Raw genomic sequence first — 14,785 nt, 5'->3', positions numbered from 1 at the left:
GGAGAAAGAGGTGATCCGGGAAAGAAAGGAGTTCCTGGGCTCATTGTAAGTATTGGAACCAGTCTTTGTAGAAAGCTTTAACACAGCAACTCTGATTTCTGAGCTGTGCTTAGAAATTACTTGAAGCCAGCATTGTCTTTTGATATTTCTCTTTAACCAGGGTAAAGCTGGAAATCCAGGAGAAAGAGGAGATCAGGGTGCACTGGTGAGTATGAAATTTACTAGTACTTCTACTAAAAAGCAAATCTTATTTTGATTTGAGAAATGAAAATCTCATACTTTGTTTGATACTTGGTATGAGGAAGTTTATCTATTTCAGAGCAGCTGGAAAACTCTGATAGTTTGCATTTATTCATACAAAGAACCAGGGACAGAAGTGCAGTTTTAAGGATGAAAATCTTTGTGACATAGAACAATAATTCTTTGATAGGTTTGAGGGTAGATGTGTGTTATCAGTGTAGGGATAAATGTAGAAATGGGTTAAATGTATATCATGTATAGGAGAAAGTTCCTTCTTTAAGTGTTTCTTTGAATGAAAATCTAATGTCTAATCTAATCAATTCTATTTGAGGCTTTTTTTACAAAGCAGGTTATCAGTCAGTCCAAATTGTACTGGATTTTCAACAAAGAGGGAAGCAGGAAAACAAAAACAAAGCAGTAAAGGAGGTGATTTTCTTCTGCGGTTGAAACTTCAAATGTTGGTTGTCACCATACTTCTCTTGCCTTTTCTGCTCAGATTTAGGAGCTTGTTGCCTTTCACTTTTGACACAAGGGATTTTAGTTTTCTCTTCATTCACTAGAACTTTTAGATGTATTTATATAAACAGAAATGAATGACGCAAAACCTCATTGGGCTGAAATAATGTGCAAGAGCACATTTATTGCAAAGTACAGGATACTGATCTATTACTCCTACAGCTACAGTTTCTAGAAGACAGTGTGAGATATAAATGCTATGAAAAAGGTTGAGCAGAGAGAAAAGTGTGCTGTGAACCTTACAGATTATCTAAAATACAGCTTGTGAGACACTTTGGACATACAAGTAGCACATGGTTCTAAGGAGAGTTACAAGGAACTCGTGAATGGTGGTTCAGCTGAGATTCATTTGTATGTAAAACAAACTAAGGGAGGATTTATTCAGGACTCCCTTACCTGCTGCAGAAGCTGGTGATATGTCAGTGCATGCCAACCAGAAAAAAATGCTGCACATATTTCTTGGGTGTTTCTGTGTTAGTTACTGTGTGGACAGAAAGAGAGGAAGTGGCGTTCTCAGAATATGAAGGAGCTTCTTTCCAATTATTTTTTATTTTACTTAATCTTCCAGGGTTTGCTTGGGCCTCCAGGAACCACAGGAGACAGGGGACCAATGGGAGAGCCAGTAAGTTGATCCCTATGCCTGCTTCAAAGTTTTTCCATGTATTATACAAGCTCCCTGACAACTCGAGCTCCATTTTACTGAGACTCAGTATTGCCAGCTGTGGTTGGGTAGGAATTGTGGGGTGATTGTTCCAAAACTGCAGAGCTGGAGTCTGCCTCCCTTGCTTAGTGTAATGAGGAGCCCTGTTAATCTTGGGAAGCTCTGTAGTAATGGGTGCACAACAGAACATAAACCACAATATAATGTGGCTTTATACCACATTGAGGTAGAAATCTATGTTAGGTGTTATGTAAACCATGTGCCAATACTTTAGTGGTGCTTTTTAAAGCAAATATTAGGATCGTTGTTCAGGAACATGGGGACCACATCTGTTTGGCAGGTTAAATTTTCAAGGAGAAACTGCTATAATAAACCTCAGACATTCCTCTGCTGAATGGATTCTTGTTACTATGTCAAAGCCACGCTCACTTTCATGTGGCTAATATTGTTACAGAAGATCACACAGAATCTGCAGCAAATATATGCAATATACTGCAAGATGTAGCTGTGACAGGCATGGTATTGCAGCTCCATCTCTGGGAATAAATCAGGTTATTTATATAAAGTGAAAGAATGCATGCAGTCTTAGTGGGATTTGGGAGAAGGCTCCCATTTTCTGGTGCAAATCTAATAGAAATCTAATAGAGTTGTCAAAAATTTTGTGTTTACATTGCTTCTGGAAGGTAATTTTGCACAGTAAATTGCATATAGCTAATTTAAATCTCTAAAGTGAAGTCTTGATAAAAATTATATTGTTTTTAGTATTATTAGTATTGAGTATTTTTTATATTATTTCTGCTAATCCATTGACTGACACGCTTAAAGAAAGTATATGCACATTTTGAGGGCTAGAAAAACACCAACAAATTTTCTTTAGTATAGAATTGCATACTTAACTTCAGCTGTCAGCCTGTAGGAATGGCAAAATATTTCACAGAAAATGTGTTTTTCCAATAGTTATCACTGGATTCCTGTTACTTAATCTCTTTCATTATTATAGCTTATCTTCATGTTGCAAGATCTGAGAGCCCTACAATGAAAGGTTTATATGTCAAATTCCTGCCATTTTCTGGCCAAGTCTGAATTTTCATGTCAATAGCATGCCTGTCTTCCTTACCTAATCTAAGTGGTCTACGCTTGAGCAGCCTACATTTCTGTTGTCCTCATCATCACAGAAACTACAAATTCACTCTCAGAAGAAAAACTTATCCTGGGAACAGGATATCTTTTCTATCAAGTGCTGGAAGAGTAAAATGTCTTCAGAAAATGGTGTTTGGAGCTAGAAAGAAGTGACAAAATGACAGAAGATGTTGCGCAATAAAATGCGTGGCTCTTTTTTTAGCTGCCTATCCAAGCAGCTTGTCAGCTGGTCACTATGTGAAAGCCAGCTGCTGAGGTTTCCTGGCCCTGTCACTAGTTCTACACAGAGCAGAAAAACCCTAATTGTTGGTGTAGCAGCCAAGAAATATAAGCAATTAAGAACTGTTTCTATTAACGGGATTGATCTAAGTTACACTCAGACCTTGTCTACTTGTCAGACATTTCAGTAAAATCCTTTGCAAGTTACCTGGTGTTAATGTTTAAAAGGAGTCCCCACACCACTATAAATTTTTTGGCTTCTGAAAGTCTCAAGAGAAAGATACATTACTGATCCAGCAGCCTTATCTCCATGGTGATATGAAGAAATATTTGATTTGTGAAGCAAACCGAAGCTTTGTGACACTTGCCTAGTGGAATTTAATGGAGTTGCTGTAAATGAAAATCAATTCATTTACTTTCGGACAAAGTGAAATCTCAAAGGGAAGTAACTGCCATTTTAGTTGTTCATATTTAAACAAAGATAAAAGGTCAAATATATTCATCTACCAGAATTCTGCCAGTAACATGAAATGTACATTGTTGTTACAAGGGAAGAGAATATTCACATTGTCATTGCCAGGTCCTCAGGAGGAGTAAAACCATATGCATAGTCTGTAAGAGGAAGTGAAACCAGATAGAGTAAATATTTGTTTAAAAGGCTTCTCTCATAAATAGAAGCAGCATCTTTCTTTTACATGATAGTTGTAGATCAAGAAAATGTTTTGAATTTAAACTGTGTTTAGACACAGATGAGTCCCAAAGGGGTAAATTGATAGGAACTTTCTTTGAGTTCAAAGATTGGTTGTATGCAGAGGGTTGATTTGTCTTGATGGTCATTCAGGGTGGCTGCAGAACCAGCTATAAACTGTTACTGGCAACTTCTGCTCCCTAGCATGCAACTCATGCTCTGTCAGCCCAGATCTTACATGTACAGAGAATTTGAACCTGCCACTTGGGGAAATGATCCCTGGGTGTTACTGCAGTAAATTTACTACTTATGTGTAAGGCTTATAATAAAATGCTTATGGTATAGTTATTAATATTACTAAGAAGGCTCCAGCCTTTAGTCTACTACGCCTCAGTGACTGTTCTGTATAAATGCTGCTAAATCCATGGTGAAGAAGTTGTTTTCAGTTAATTCCATACCAGACTGTAGGCTTTTCAACAAAGCAAACCAGACAGTCTAACAAATCTTAATTAAACAAAGTCTCATCTAGTCAAGAGAAGAGCTTAGTTCAAATAATAATTTCTTTTTGGTCTCAAAGAAAAGATATCTGTGCTATTATTTGAGATTTGTTATTTCAGTGTGTCAAAGTTGGTAGTGTATGCCATGGGACTTGGATGCACTACTTGATTCAGGAGGAAAGACAATGAAATACATTTCTTTATTCCAGTTGGAAGAGTTGTGGAGAGAAGTTGAGCACTCGACAATGTAATTTAATGTTAATTGAATCATACATCCAAAATTTTGTTTAATGCCAGGGTCCAAGAGGACAACCAGGGGATGCTGGCCCTATTGGAGAAATGGGTTTTGAGGTGAGATTTTAATCACTTATATAGCAATTACTCAATCAAGTTACTATGCCTGGACAATATATTTACAAAATTTTTTTCATTGCCTGCAGCTGACTTAAATATCATGAGCTACTGAGAGACTTTTATTTAAAGCTGTTTCCAAAAAATGTCTAAAATGTCTTGCTTGTTCTCTTGTAAGTCCTGCCTTTGAGCATAAAGTCATGACATTTGTCATGGAAGGTGAATGTTTAATTGAGCAAACAACTTTTTTTTTGGAAGCATCACTCTGCTTGCAGCTGGGCAGTAAAACACCATTCATCATATGTTCTTTCAAATTGTAGATAAAGGAAAGCAGCTGTAGACAGCCTTCTTACTAACTTCTGCTTCTGTTTTGTACTTTGTTTTTAATATTTCATTGAGAGAAATGTGACAGAATGTATTAGCCATGTTTGTAATGAAGTACCTGAGGGATGAGCTCACTTACAACAGTAGGGATTTGTCTTATTCAAAGAAACATTCTTCCTCAGTCACCCAAAATCCAGACTTCTGACTGAGTATTAAGAAAAGGTTTATATGTAAACTTTACAAAATGCAGTCTGATGCCATTAACTCATTAAGGGCTGAGACTCCCAAAAAGGACTTAGCTGTCCAAAGCCTGTATCTACTTGGCTCCAAGCCTAAACAGAGATGAAGTTGTCAGTCAGATTTACAGAATATAGGTGCTTGTTCAGCAGTAATTTATGGTGAAAGGTACAGGCTTAGTGGTACTGCTGAGTCTTCAGGATGTTTGTGGCCCACAGTGTATTTCCTGAACTCCTTCTATACCCTCTTTTCTGTTTAGCTCTAGAAAGAACAAAGAACTATGTTGTCTTGATTTGATTTTTCAGACCTTCATCTTTCTCAGTGTCTCGTGCCATTCTTCTGCTTCAGTTTTGGATGTATTATTTAGTTGTGGCAAAATTCCTGCTAGTGATCACTTAACAGTAGCTCTTGTACACACAGGGACCTCCTGGCCCTGAAGGAGAACCTGGTCTGCAGGGGGAACCAGGCACAAAGGTAAGTGTTGAAACTATTCTCTTACCCTGTTTAAATTTTCAAATTTTCATAAAAGCAAATCAGAGAGATCTAATTTATTAGCCAAGGAGACAGTGACACAGGAAACGGATCATTAAGAAATACTGTTACTGTCATGATGACCCCATCAGCTGTAAACCCTGTCATTATTATGAATATTGTCCTTTAAAATCCTATGATTTTCCTTGTGATATCCCAGGGAGATATTGGACCTGCTGGGAAAGCTGGAGAACCAGGTGACCAAGGTGTAAGGGTAAGCTATGGATGCAAATCTTCTTCCACAATGGAAAAGTATGTTACAAATGAAGTGCAGGTTGAGAAATCTTGATTTATCAGAAGAATTTAATACAAAGCTATTTTCTGATAGCTTCTTTTTAAAAAGAAAAATCCCCAGTGTAATATTGTAGCAAGTTAAAAAGAGTATTGATTGGGGAAGGGTGAGTTGAGAGCTGCTCAGCAGAAAGGGACTTAGGGGTGCTGGTCAACAGCATCTGAACATGAGCAAGCTGTGCCCAGGTGGACAAAAAGGCCAGTGCCATCCTGGCCTGTGTCAGAAATAGTGTGGCCAGCAGGACCAGGACAGTGAATATCTCCCTGTACTTGGCACTGGTGAAGCTGCACCTTGAGCTTTGTGTCCAGTTCTGAGTCCCATTTAAAAAGAGGACATTAAGGTGCTGGAGCATGTCCAGAGAAGGGCAATGGAGCTGCTGAAGCACAAATTTTATGAGAAGCAGTTGAGAGAGCAGGAGTTGTTTAACCTGAAGAGAAGGAGGCTCATTGCTCTCCACAACTACCTGAAAGGAGGCTGTAGTGAGCTGGGGGTCAGTCTCTTCTGCCAGCTAACAAATGATAGAGTGAATGGCCTTAAGTTGTACCAGGAGATGTGCAGATTGGATATTAGAAGTAAAATTTTCACTGAAAGAGTGATGAGAAATTGGCATAAGTTGCCATGGGAGGTGGTGCAGCCACCATCTCTTGAAGTGTTTGAGAAATATCTGGGTGTGGCACTTGGGAATAAGATTATGGTGGTGCTGGGCTGACGATTGAACTAGATGACCTTGAAGCTTTCCTTCAACCCTTGTGATTCTGTGTGATTCTGTGATTATAATGTTGAAATATTTCTGATGGTAAATGGCCTTACAGTAAGTCTGTAAACATACCAATATAGTAGTTACCCACTCAAACATGGAAGTTTCAGGACACAGTAGGTATATTTTTGAGGTTACTGTAATTACCTGTTATATACTCTGAAACCAAACAAAATGTCAGTGCTACTGTCTAAATCTCCAGGTTTGTATGGACATAGTAGTGCCTCATTTTTTAATGTTGATCATCTTTCATGTTTTCTTCAATTGGATATTCATGGGCTGTGACACTGAAGATAAATAACTGTAACAGCAACATAAAAACTGTCCAGAAGATAATAAACATGTATAAAACTTGTGTGAGTCAAGAAATTTAGACAATAATTTGTTTTCAACTGTTCTTTTCTATAAGGGTGAACCAGGGCCTCCAGGAGAAGATGGAGCTCAAGGAAAAGATGGCCCAAAGGTACATTAAGTTTCTGTAGCAGATGTAAAGTACTCTTATTAGCCTAAGGACCCAAATCTCCTTTTTTATCCTAGGTCAGCACTAGATCAACTGAACCCAGTTGAGTGCACTTAGTTTTAACACAGGGGGTCCTGTAAAGTACAGGTTTTTCTGTACCTTTTATGTACAAATCTACTTTGCAAGGGCTGCAAAGCTGAATGGCTTGACAAAGAAAAGCAAGCTTTACCTGAGAACAGGTAAAGTTTCTCTGTGGTGGCTAAAGTGCAGGAGAGAAAGCAAGCTCAAAGCTGCTCCTGGAATTGGATCAGTGCTGTGCCAGGACAGGGGATTTCGCAAAGAACAACCTCAGATACTCGGCGATGGATGAGGCAAAATGTGGCTGTAGGAGTGTATGAATGAGATAGAAAGGGCTTTACCCTGACATAGAGCCTGATCTGAATTTGACTGCTAAGATTCACATCAGTTACAGTGCACTGTAACTCAAACTCGGGAATCCAGGATTCCCTTTTCTTATGAACAAGTAATTCTGTAGCAGCAGGTTGACTAAGGGTTTTTTGTTTTGGTTTGGCTTTTTTTACTGTGTTTTAGGGAGACCCTGGAGACCAGGGAGTTGCAGGAGAAATCGGTGAAAAAGGAGAGATGGGATTACCAGGAATTGCTGGGCTCCCTGGTGAACCTGGCATAATGGGAATCCCTGTAAGTGTTTTATGCTTGAAATTGACTTCTTGCTTGTTTGCTTTCAGTAAAAAATATTAATTTCTTCTTTCTTCCTTTAGTTTTGATTTTTCTGGTTTTCTGTGTAATTAGAGACGACCATATTTAAATAAGCTTCCAATGTGGTTCAGGATTGGTAGAGAGAGAAGACAAATGCTTTTCCTGTCTGAAACATGTGACCTCTTGGCAAATAGTGATTCCTCACCACCTGTTGTCCAGACACACGTACCACACAGCCTGGAGCATCTCACTTCAGATCTCTCCTCTCCAAACAATACGGCAGCAAGAATACACAGATCTAATAGTAGACAAGCATTAGAATTCACAGGCAACATTGTTTGCCTGTTTGTTCTGGCATCACTCCAAGCAGCTAAAATCCATCCATGAAGTTGTATGCAACTTCTTCATGAGAACTAATTTTGGAGCACGGTTTCCAATGCAAGTATTGTAGCTTTAAATCAGACTGGCTTCCCATACCAAAAATCATCATTTCTCATTTGCAGTCCTCTGGCTGCCTTCTGTGTAGCTCTTATGTGATGGTGGGGTCTGACAAAACATTTGTTGGAACAGCAGCTGTCCCCCGCTGTGAGCACTGTCCACTCTGTCCTCTAAGCATCAGTGTTGCATTCTGCTGTCTTTAGTCCTGGGTTCTTCACAGTGAACTACTTTCCTAGGGAAAGAAAAAAGTGTTCTTTTGGGCCCCTTAGTGCACTGTAGAACCAGTTTTGTTTCTTTGACTGTCTATTTTGAATTGGTAGTTTTGGGGAACACTGAAAGATTCATACATTGCAATTATTGTAAAACAGCTCAACCCTGGCATGTCTACACTTTATGTAATTATACTTGTGTACAATAAACAACATCAGCAGTGCTTCTGTGCCTCAGTGAGACAGGCAGGTCTGGCAATTCAATTTTTGGGAGGATGTGGTTAGGGAGGGATTTTTCACGTTTTTGTTCTACATGTTCCAAAGGCAGCTGTTGAGCTGCCTTCTGCCCTCATCCTCCCTGGCATCTGGGAGTGTACACATCACAGTTTTGGTTTGACCTCCTTCTAGGGATGTAGACAGATCATCCTAGTCTAAACATGGAAATCATTTTTCTATAGCCCATTGTCTAAGTGTTTCATTGGGGGGGGAGAGTAATACTGCATTTTCCTTAAACAGTAGCTTACAAAGCAACAAATAAGATTCACAAATCTGTAAAGTATTATTTTCTGTGTGGCAAAGATTTGTTGGGTTTTTTTCTCCCCTATTTGCAGTGCATTTCCACTACTTTGATAAATAATCCCTGATACTTGCCCACTTGTTTATGCTATAACTTGAGACAGCCCTACTAACTTGCTTACAGATACAGTTAATGACATTTTTTCCTCCCAGCTCTCTGCTTTACAAAAGCCTCTACTTAGTTATGCAGTTTGGAGCACAGGTTAAACATGTTTCCAGGCCTTTCTCAATAATATTTTTCCTCTCCCTAATAAATCTATAGGGCCCTGAAGGAGCGCCAGGAAATCCAGGTCAGAGGGGCCGTTTAGGAAAGAAGGTAGTATTTTTCATCTTCCCCAGTTCCCTTCCTTTTATCTGAAACTCAAATTTACATTATAAAATTCCATTGAACCAAAACTGTCCCTGTTTTGTGTCATGCTTCAAGCCATGTCTTTTCTTGTTAGCCATAGCAATTAGAATTGTCATCGTTCTGCAATCAATTACATTCAAGATCTTAGGAAATTTAAATTTGTATCAGGATGTGCTTTTGCAACTCAGAAAAGTTTCTGCTTTAAGTTTTGGCTAAAAGAAAACAAAAACATAATGGGAAGGCTTTAGCAGAGACTTTTTTTGTACTGCAGAGTTCTGGGCTCAGACATTCTAATTACTACAGTAAATAGCATACAGTAAATGTCATAGCTATTAAATAATGCTGTTACACATTTTGATTAAGCATAAACTGCATTTTGAAACTTCGTGTCAATCTCTTACAATAACACCAACAGGGGGAAAAGGGGCAGCTTGGCCCTCCGGGAGAAACTGGACCTGCTGGTGATTCTGGCCAACCTGGCAAAACTGGTCCCAAAGGTGCAAGAGGAACTCGAGGTCCCATGGTTGGTACAAAACTTGCTTACTTAAGAGCTCAGAGGTCTTTCAGCACTGGAACGAGACCTGTCACTTTTCCAGACAGAAACCTGGGGCATGGATCTGGAAGGAGCCATCTCAAGCTTTTGTTCATGTGACAGGGGAGTGGGATGGCAGAGCACACTGTGGAATACTCATGTCCCACACTCCACATACAATCTCACTGCTGTGGGTGTTTACAAATCTTTCCAGTTCCAGGAACTAAAATCAAGGTATTTGCTATCACATACAATAAGCCTTAGTCATGGCTGAAACAAAGCATTTCAGATGGAGACTGCTACTCCTGTTGGATAGGAATCTGACCCAAAGTTAACTGAATTAAGTCTATTCCATTAACTTCTAGCTCCTTTCACAGTAAGCTCCCCAGACTTGCTCTGTGCTGTGTGACAGATGCACAGAAGCATCCAGGCTCCACACTAGAGAGGCAACGTGCCTGTCCCAGTCCAGTCCTGTGGCCAGTGCAGCAGTGTGTTCCTGAGCACAGGCAGTACAGAAGCAAAGTTTGCTATCTAATGGTCAGTATTTTCAAGAGGAGGAGTCAACTTTCAGAGGTGATGACCACACCCTGCTTCTCTTGGTATACTAGTACTTACAGAGTTCTTCCACACCTCTCAAAGCCCAGATCTTTTTGAGTTAATGATGCACAAAGATTTTAAGGCTAGGACTGAAAAACCTTGACCATTTTTTTCCACAGAAGAATGAACCCCACGGTATTCTTAAATAGATTAAGTAGGACTTACTTCAGCAAGAAAGTTGTCCATGGTGTCAAATGTCAATATTTCGAGATTTTTCCAAGTACTTACTTTATAAAGTAGGCACTGTTGTAGCACTTTACAAAGGATCTCCTTTCTCTCTCACTGATTACTGCATTTGACAGGGACACCTAGGAGGAATGGGACCTGAAGGAGAGCCAGGAATTCCAGGTTATGGGGTAGGTTTTTTGCTGAATTCAGATACACATACATCCCAAAATAAGTCTGTGGTACTCTGATTTCAAACATCTTAGGGATCTGTATCTAGACTACACAAATATTTTCAGGAAAGCCAGATACTCACGTATGTTTATATGATGTGTTTGCCTACTCAGAAATGTTAGCCTTAAGCAAGGATGCCTGGTTTTTGTGAGTTCGCTCGCAGGGGGTTTTACCACAAACTTTAAACTATTGTTTTTCTAATATGTCTCACCCCTTCTGAATAAAGTTCTTCTAAAACTACAACAGCTATTCATTATAAAGAGAGTTCAGCAAACACCACCACCTCTGCTTACTGTCTGGCCATGTAGTTTCCATTTCAGTAACAGAAACTGATTGAATGAGGTTAGTTGAAGGACATAAAGATATTGTGGCTTTCATGAAAAATAGCTGTGAAAATCATCATGGATGGATTGAGTCATCTTCTTACAGAGCAGACTGTCCAGTCTCTTTTCCAAACACAAACCCATCACTGACCCAAACCTTCATGCAAGAACCAGCCCAGCTCCCATCACCTGCATTAAGCCCTATCAGAACATGTAGTTTCCCCATGTTCATAGAGCTTTTCCTGCACACAGTCCATTTTCTGCCACTGATTTTGTTGTCATAACATGATTTAGAATAATTTGCAAGCAGAAAAGGGAATGTATCAAGTAGCTAAAAGAAATTTTGGAATTATCTATTTCTTGAATTATTTGTTTTAAAATAATTTGTGTTTGGTTTGCTTCCTTAGGGTCATCAGGGTCCTCCAGGGCCCTCAGGGCCCCCAGGGCCCAAAGGAGAAAAGGTATGAACATGGTTTTTCCTGATCTGTTTTGTGAAATTATAAAGGGAGGAAATGTTACTGCACACCCACTGTTTTCCACAGCAAGCAGCAAAAGCCACCATTTGCAGTATTTGTTAGTGTTGTCAAAGACTGTGAGAAGAAATGCAAAGTGAGGAAATGGGTCATTCAGAGAGGGAGTCCCAACTCATACTGTTAAAATGTTTGAGGTTTTAAAACACAAGGTACCCATTGTACAGAACACAGACTATTGTATCAGACAGCACCACTGCCCTTAGCGAGCACTGCTGACAAAAATAATCAGTGCAGAACCAGCTAAATATTTACTTAACTCTGAGCCTGTGAGTACACCCACAGATTCGCCTGAAAGTCCAACTAGGATGGACAAATGTCTGTGGTTAACATAAAATGTTAGGGACAGGATGTGGCCTCAGTACTGCTATTTTAGTGTCAAATTTACTGTTGTTCTCTCAAGTCTCAAAGCCTGAAAACAGATTTGTATGCTCACTGAAACCCGTGTGACCCCAAGTAGGCAGGTACATGGATTCACTGCACAAACATTGGACTGGAGTTGCCCTTGACATGGAGCTACAACCTAGAGCGAGTTCTGCAATAAGTACTGTGAATAAGCATTTAGTGTATGATGTTATAAATAGGTTTTGATATGATTTAAGAAACAATAACTGAAAACTAATTTGTTGAGAGCTAAGCGTCTAGATTGCTTGCTCACTTCTGAAAAACCACTTAGATGCACTGTAGAAGTTCTTAATCATATTGAAAATGTGATTCTCTTTGCATTGCTATTGATAGGTATCATCTGGAATAGATAATCTTTTGTTTATTAACTGGAATGGCAGTTATTTCATATTTAAATTGTAATAGACTTCAGACAATGTTGAAGTCTTCTGTAGTCTTGTTTTTCTTAATATTAAGTGTATTTCTCAAAATAGTGGAAGAAATTCTCTTTTTTCCCTTTGCCAAATATCCTGTTTATCCTTTTTTCCATTAAATGAAGACATAATTACATGGATGTTGTTCAGTTAATCTTTTTTTTTTTCTTTTAGCTGCCTTTGAGAATAAATCACATATTTATTAAGGACTTTTTAAAGTCCTTAATGTCTTTGGGACATTTAGTTGAATGTTAAAATGGAGTTACCATATCCAGTATATTAAACCACAAGCATCTTATTCGCTTTTAGCATCTATACAATGTCTTCTCTGCTTTTCATTACCATTGAATCTATGTGCATGGTAGATGAGGTTGAATTTCCAAGTTAACATGTTTTAATACTTATCTTTGGTTTAGGGTTATCCAGGCGAAGACAACACAGTCCCTGGAATACCTGGGCCCATAGGTGAACCAGTAGGTCTTTCTTTCTCAAAAAGATTATACTAGTGCATCTCAAGATAAGAGCCAATGCATTTATTTCTGAAGCTTTATATCATTGTCTCAGGAGTCAGTACAAAAATATAGAATGATGGTCCTTTAATGAGTAATCTCTCTGAAAACGCTGTTGTGTGCTCTTTCCTGCTTAACCATCTGTGCCCTCTGTTTCATTGCACTTATGCCATTAGTCTGTGTTTGGATCAGCACATTTTAGAAAATAATTTTACCTATTTACCCTGAGTTATACTTAATTGCTTTACTAATCAAAAATATGTTTTGACTTATTTCATTATCACTGCAAAGTAATTCAGCTGATTTAGAGAACTGCATTTTGTAACCATTTTTGTACTTAATCATGTGTGGAGTGTATCTCTGGAGCATTTATGAACCTGTCAAAATTATTAGGACAAACTTCAAAATTAAAGCAGATTTTGAGTACAGCAAGTCATTTCAGAAAAGAATCCCATTTTTAATGAGCTGTCTTACAGAAGCCATAAGAGAATTTCCCTTGAATGTCTTGAAACCAGAGTCACTTCATGTATCCATTCAGATTTTAAATTCATAAATATATATTTATATATAAGTATAAATCTGGAGAAGTTCCACTGAGGTCAGTCCTCCATCCTGTTTCATTAAGCCCCATGTAATATTTATCTTTCAGTTTCTAGTCTTCAGTTACAAAAAATTTAGACTGTGTCTACTGTCTGACTGCAGTGCATTCTGTTTAGAAAAAAATCATGTTTATTCCTTTAGCGAAGTTAACTTTTATGTGTGTATTCCTCAGTTCCCTCTCAGTGGTTAGTCTGTTTTGAGAGAAATCCCAGCTTTCTGTTCACATTTCACTGCAGCATTATATTCAGTTCAGCTGTTACATTCTGCTCCTTTGGTTTGCTCTCTAGGGTCGAAGTGGTGAACGTGGAGATAGAGGCGAACCTGGGGATGAGGGCTACAAGGTAATACCCTTTGGGTTTTGGTCTTTTTGTTTGAACATGGCATGCTATGCAGACATGTGGAGCAATGCAGCAGGAGTTCATCTTCCCTCACAAGTGTGCAGAGATGCACGTGCTGGTCCCTCACTGCACTGAGGCACTCCTGGAACGTGTTGGAGCAGCGTTTGTACAGGGACATGGGAGCCGCAACTCCTCAGCTGGAGAAGACTCCAGAGACCTTAGTGTGTGTAAATACCTGATGGGAGGACATTTAGAGGAAGGAGACAGACTTGTCTCAGTAGTGTCCAGTTACAGGACAGGAGGCACAGGGCAAAAGCTGAAACACAAGAAATTCCTTCTGAAATGGCTTTTTTTACTGTGAGGATGACTGAGCACCAGAACAGGCTGCCCAGAGAGCTTGTGGAGTCTCTGTCTGTGGAAATACTGAAAACTTGGCCAGACATGGTCCTGAACAATCATTTCTTGTTGGCCCTGCTGGAGAAAGAGGGTTCCATAAGTGATCTCAAAACATCACTTTTAACCTAAATAGTTCTGTGTTTCTGTAATATTGTTTTAGTTAATATTTTTCTCTGAAATTTAAGCGGTACTTATTGTAAATCTAATCCTAAAAATTATTCTTGAATTTTATTCAGTATTTCAGCACATAAAAATTGGATAGTAACTCATGCTTATCACTGATGCAGCTCACTGAAATATAAGAGAGACCAGAGACCAGTCCGTGACCAGAATATCCAAGTTACACAGTAATACAGACAGACAGTAATAAATGAATGAACCAAATCTGTGCTTACAGAAGTGCAGAAATGTTTAAACAATATGTAATTCCCACTTACAGCTTGAAGTAGAGAATGTAAACAATAAAAGCTCTGTAGAGTTTGATCTTAGAGATCTGACCAGACTTTATCTAGGTCATGTCAATGAATCTGGCTCCATCCAG

The 14,785-nt window shown here is 38.9% G+C and overlaps 1 protein-coding gene across 2 annotated transcripts in view; it reads left to right on the top strand.

Moving 5' to 3' along the window:
- COL24A1 (collagen type XXIV alpha 1 chain) overlaps positions 1-14,785 on the top strand; it is a 120,981-nt gene that overhangs the window by 84,929 nt on the left and 21,267 nt on the right. For both annotated transcript variants that reach the window (XR_010081463.1, XM_063407447.1), the window contains exons 30-43: positions 1-45; positions 161-205; positions 1,325-1,378; positions 4,259-4,312; positions 5,294-5,347; positions 5,565-5,618; positions 6,863-6,916; positions 7,505-7,612; positions 9,116-9,169; positions 9,618-9,725; positions 10,634-10,687; positions 11,461-11,514; positions 12,818-12,874; positions 13,798-13,851. Coding sequence is in view for 1 of the 2 variants with exons in the window: in XM_063407447.1 (XP_063263517.1) it covers positions 1-45; positions 161-205; positions 1,325-1,378; positions 4,259-4,312; positions 5,294-5,347; positions 5,565-5,618; positions 6,863-6,916; positions 7,505-7,612; positions 9,116-9,169; positions 9,618-9,725; positions 10,634-10,687; positions 11,461-11,514; positions 12,818-12,874; positions 13,798-13,851 (849 nt within the window). In the remaining variant the exon portion in view is untranslated. The remainder of the gene's footprint in view (positions 46-160; positions 206-1,324; positions 1,379-4,258; positions 4,313-5,293; positions 5,348-5,564; positions 5,619-6,862; positions 6,917-7,504; positions 7,613-9,115; positions 9,170-9,617; positions 9,726-10,633; positions 10,688-11,460; positions 11,515-12,817; positions 12,875-13,797; positions 13,852-14,785) is intronic.

The sequence above is a fragment of the Prinia subflava genome, chromosome 10 (assembly GCF_021018805.1).
Source record: "Prinia subflava isolate CZ2003 ecotype Zambia chromosome 10, Cam_Psub_1.2, whole genome shotgun sequence".
NCBI classification, from domain to species: domain Eukaryota; kingdom Metazoa; phylum Chordata; class Aves; order Passeriformes; family Cisticolidae; genus Prinia; species Prinia subflava.
This window is presented reverse-complemented; position numbering and strand designations above follow the sequence as displayed.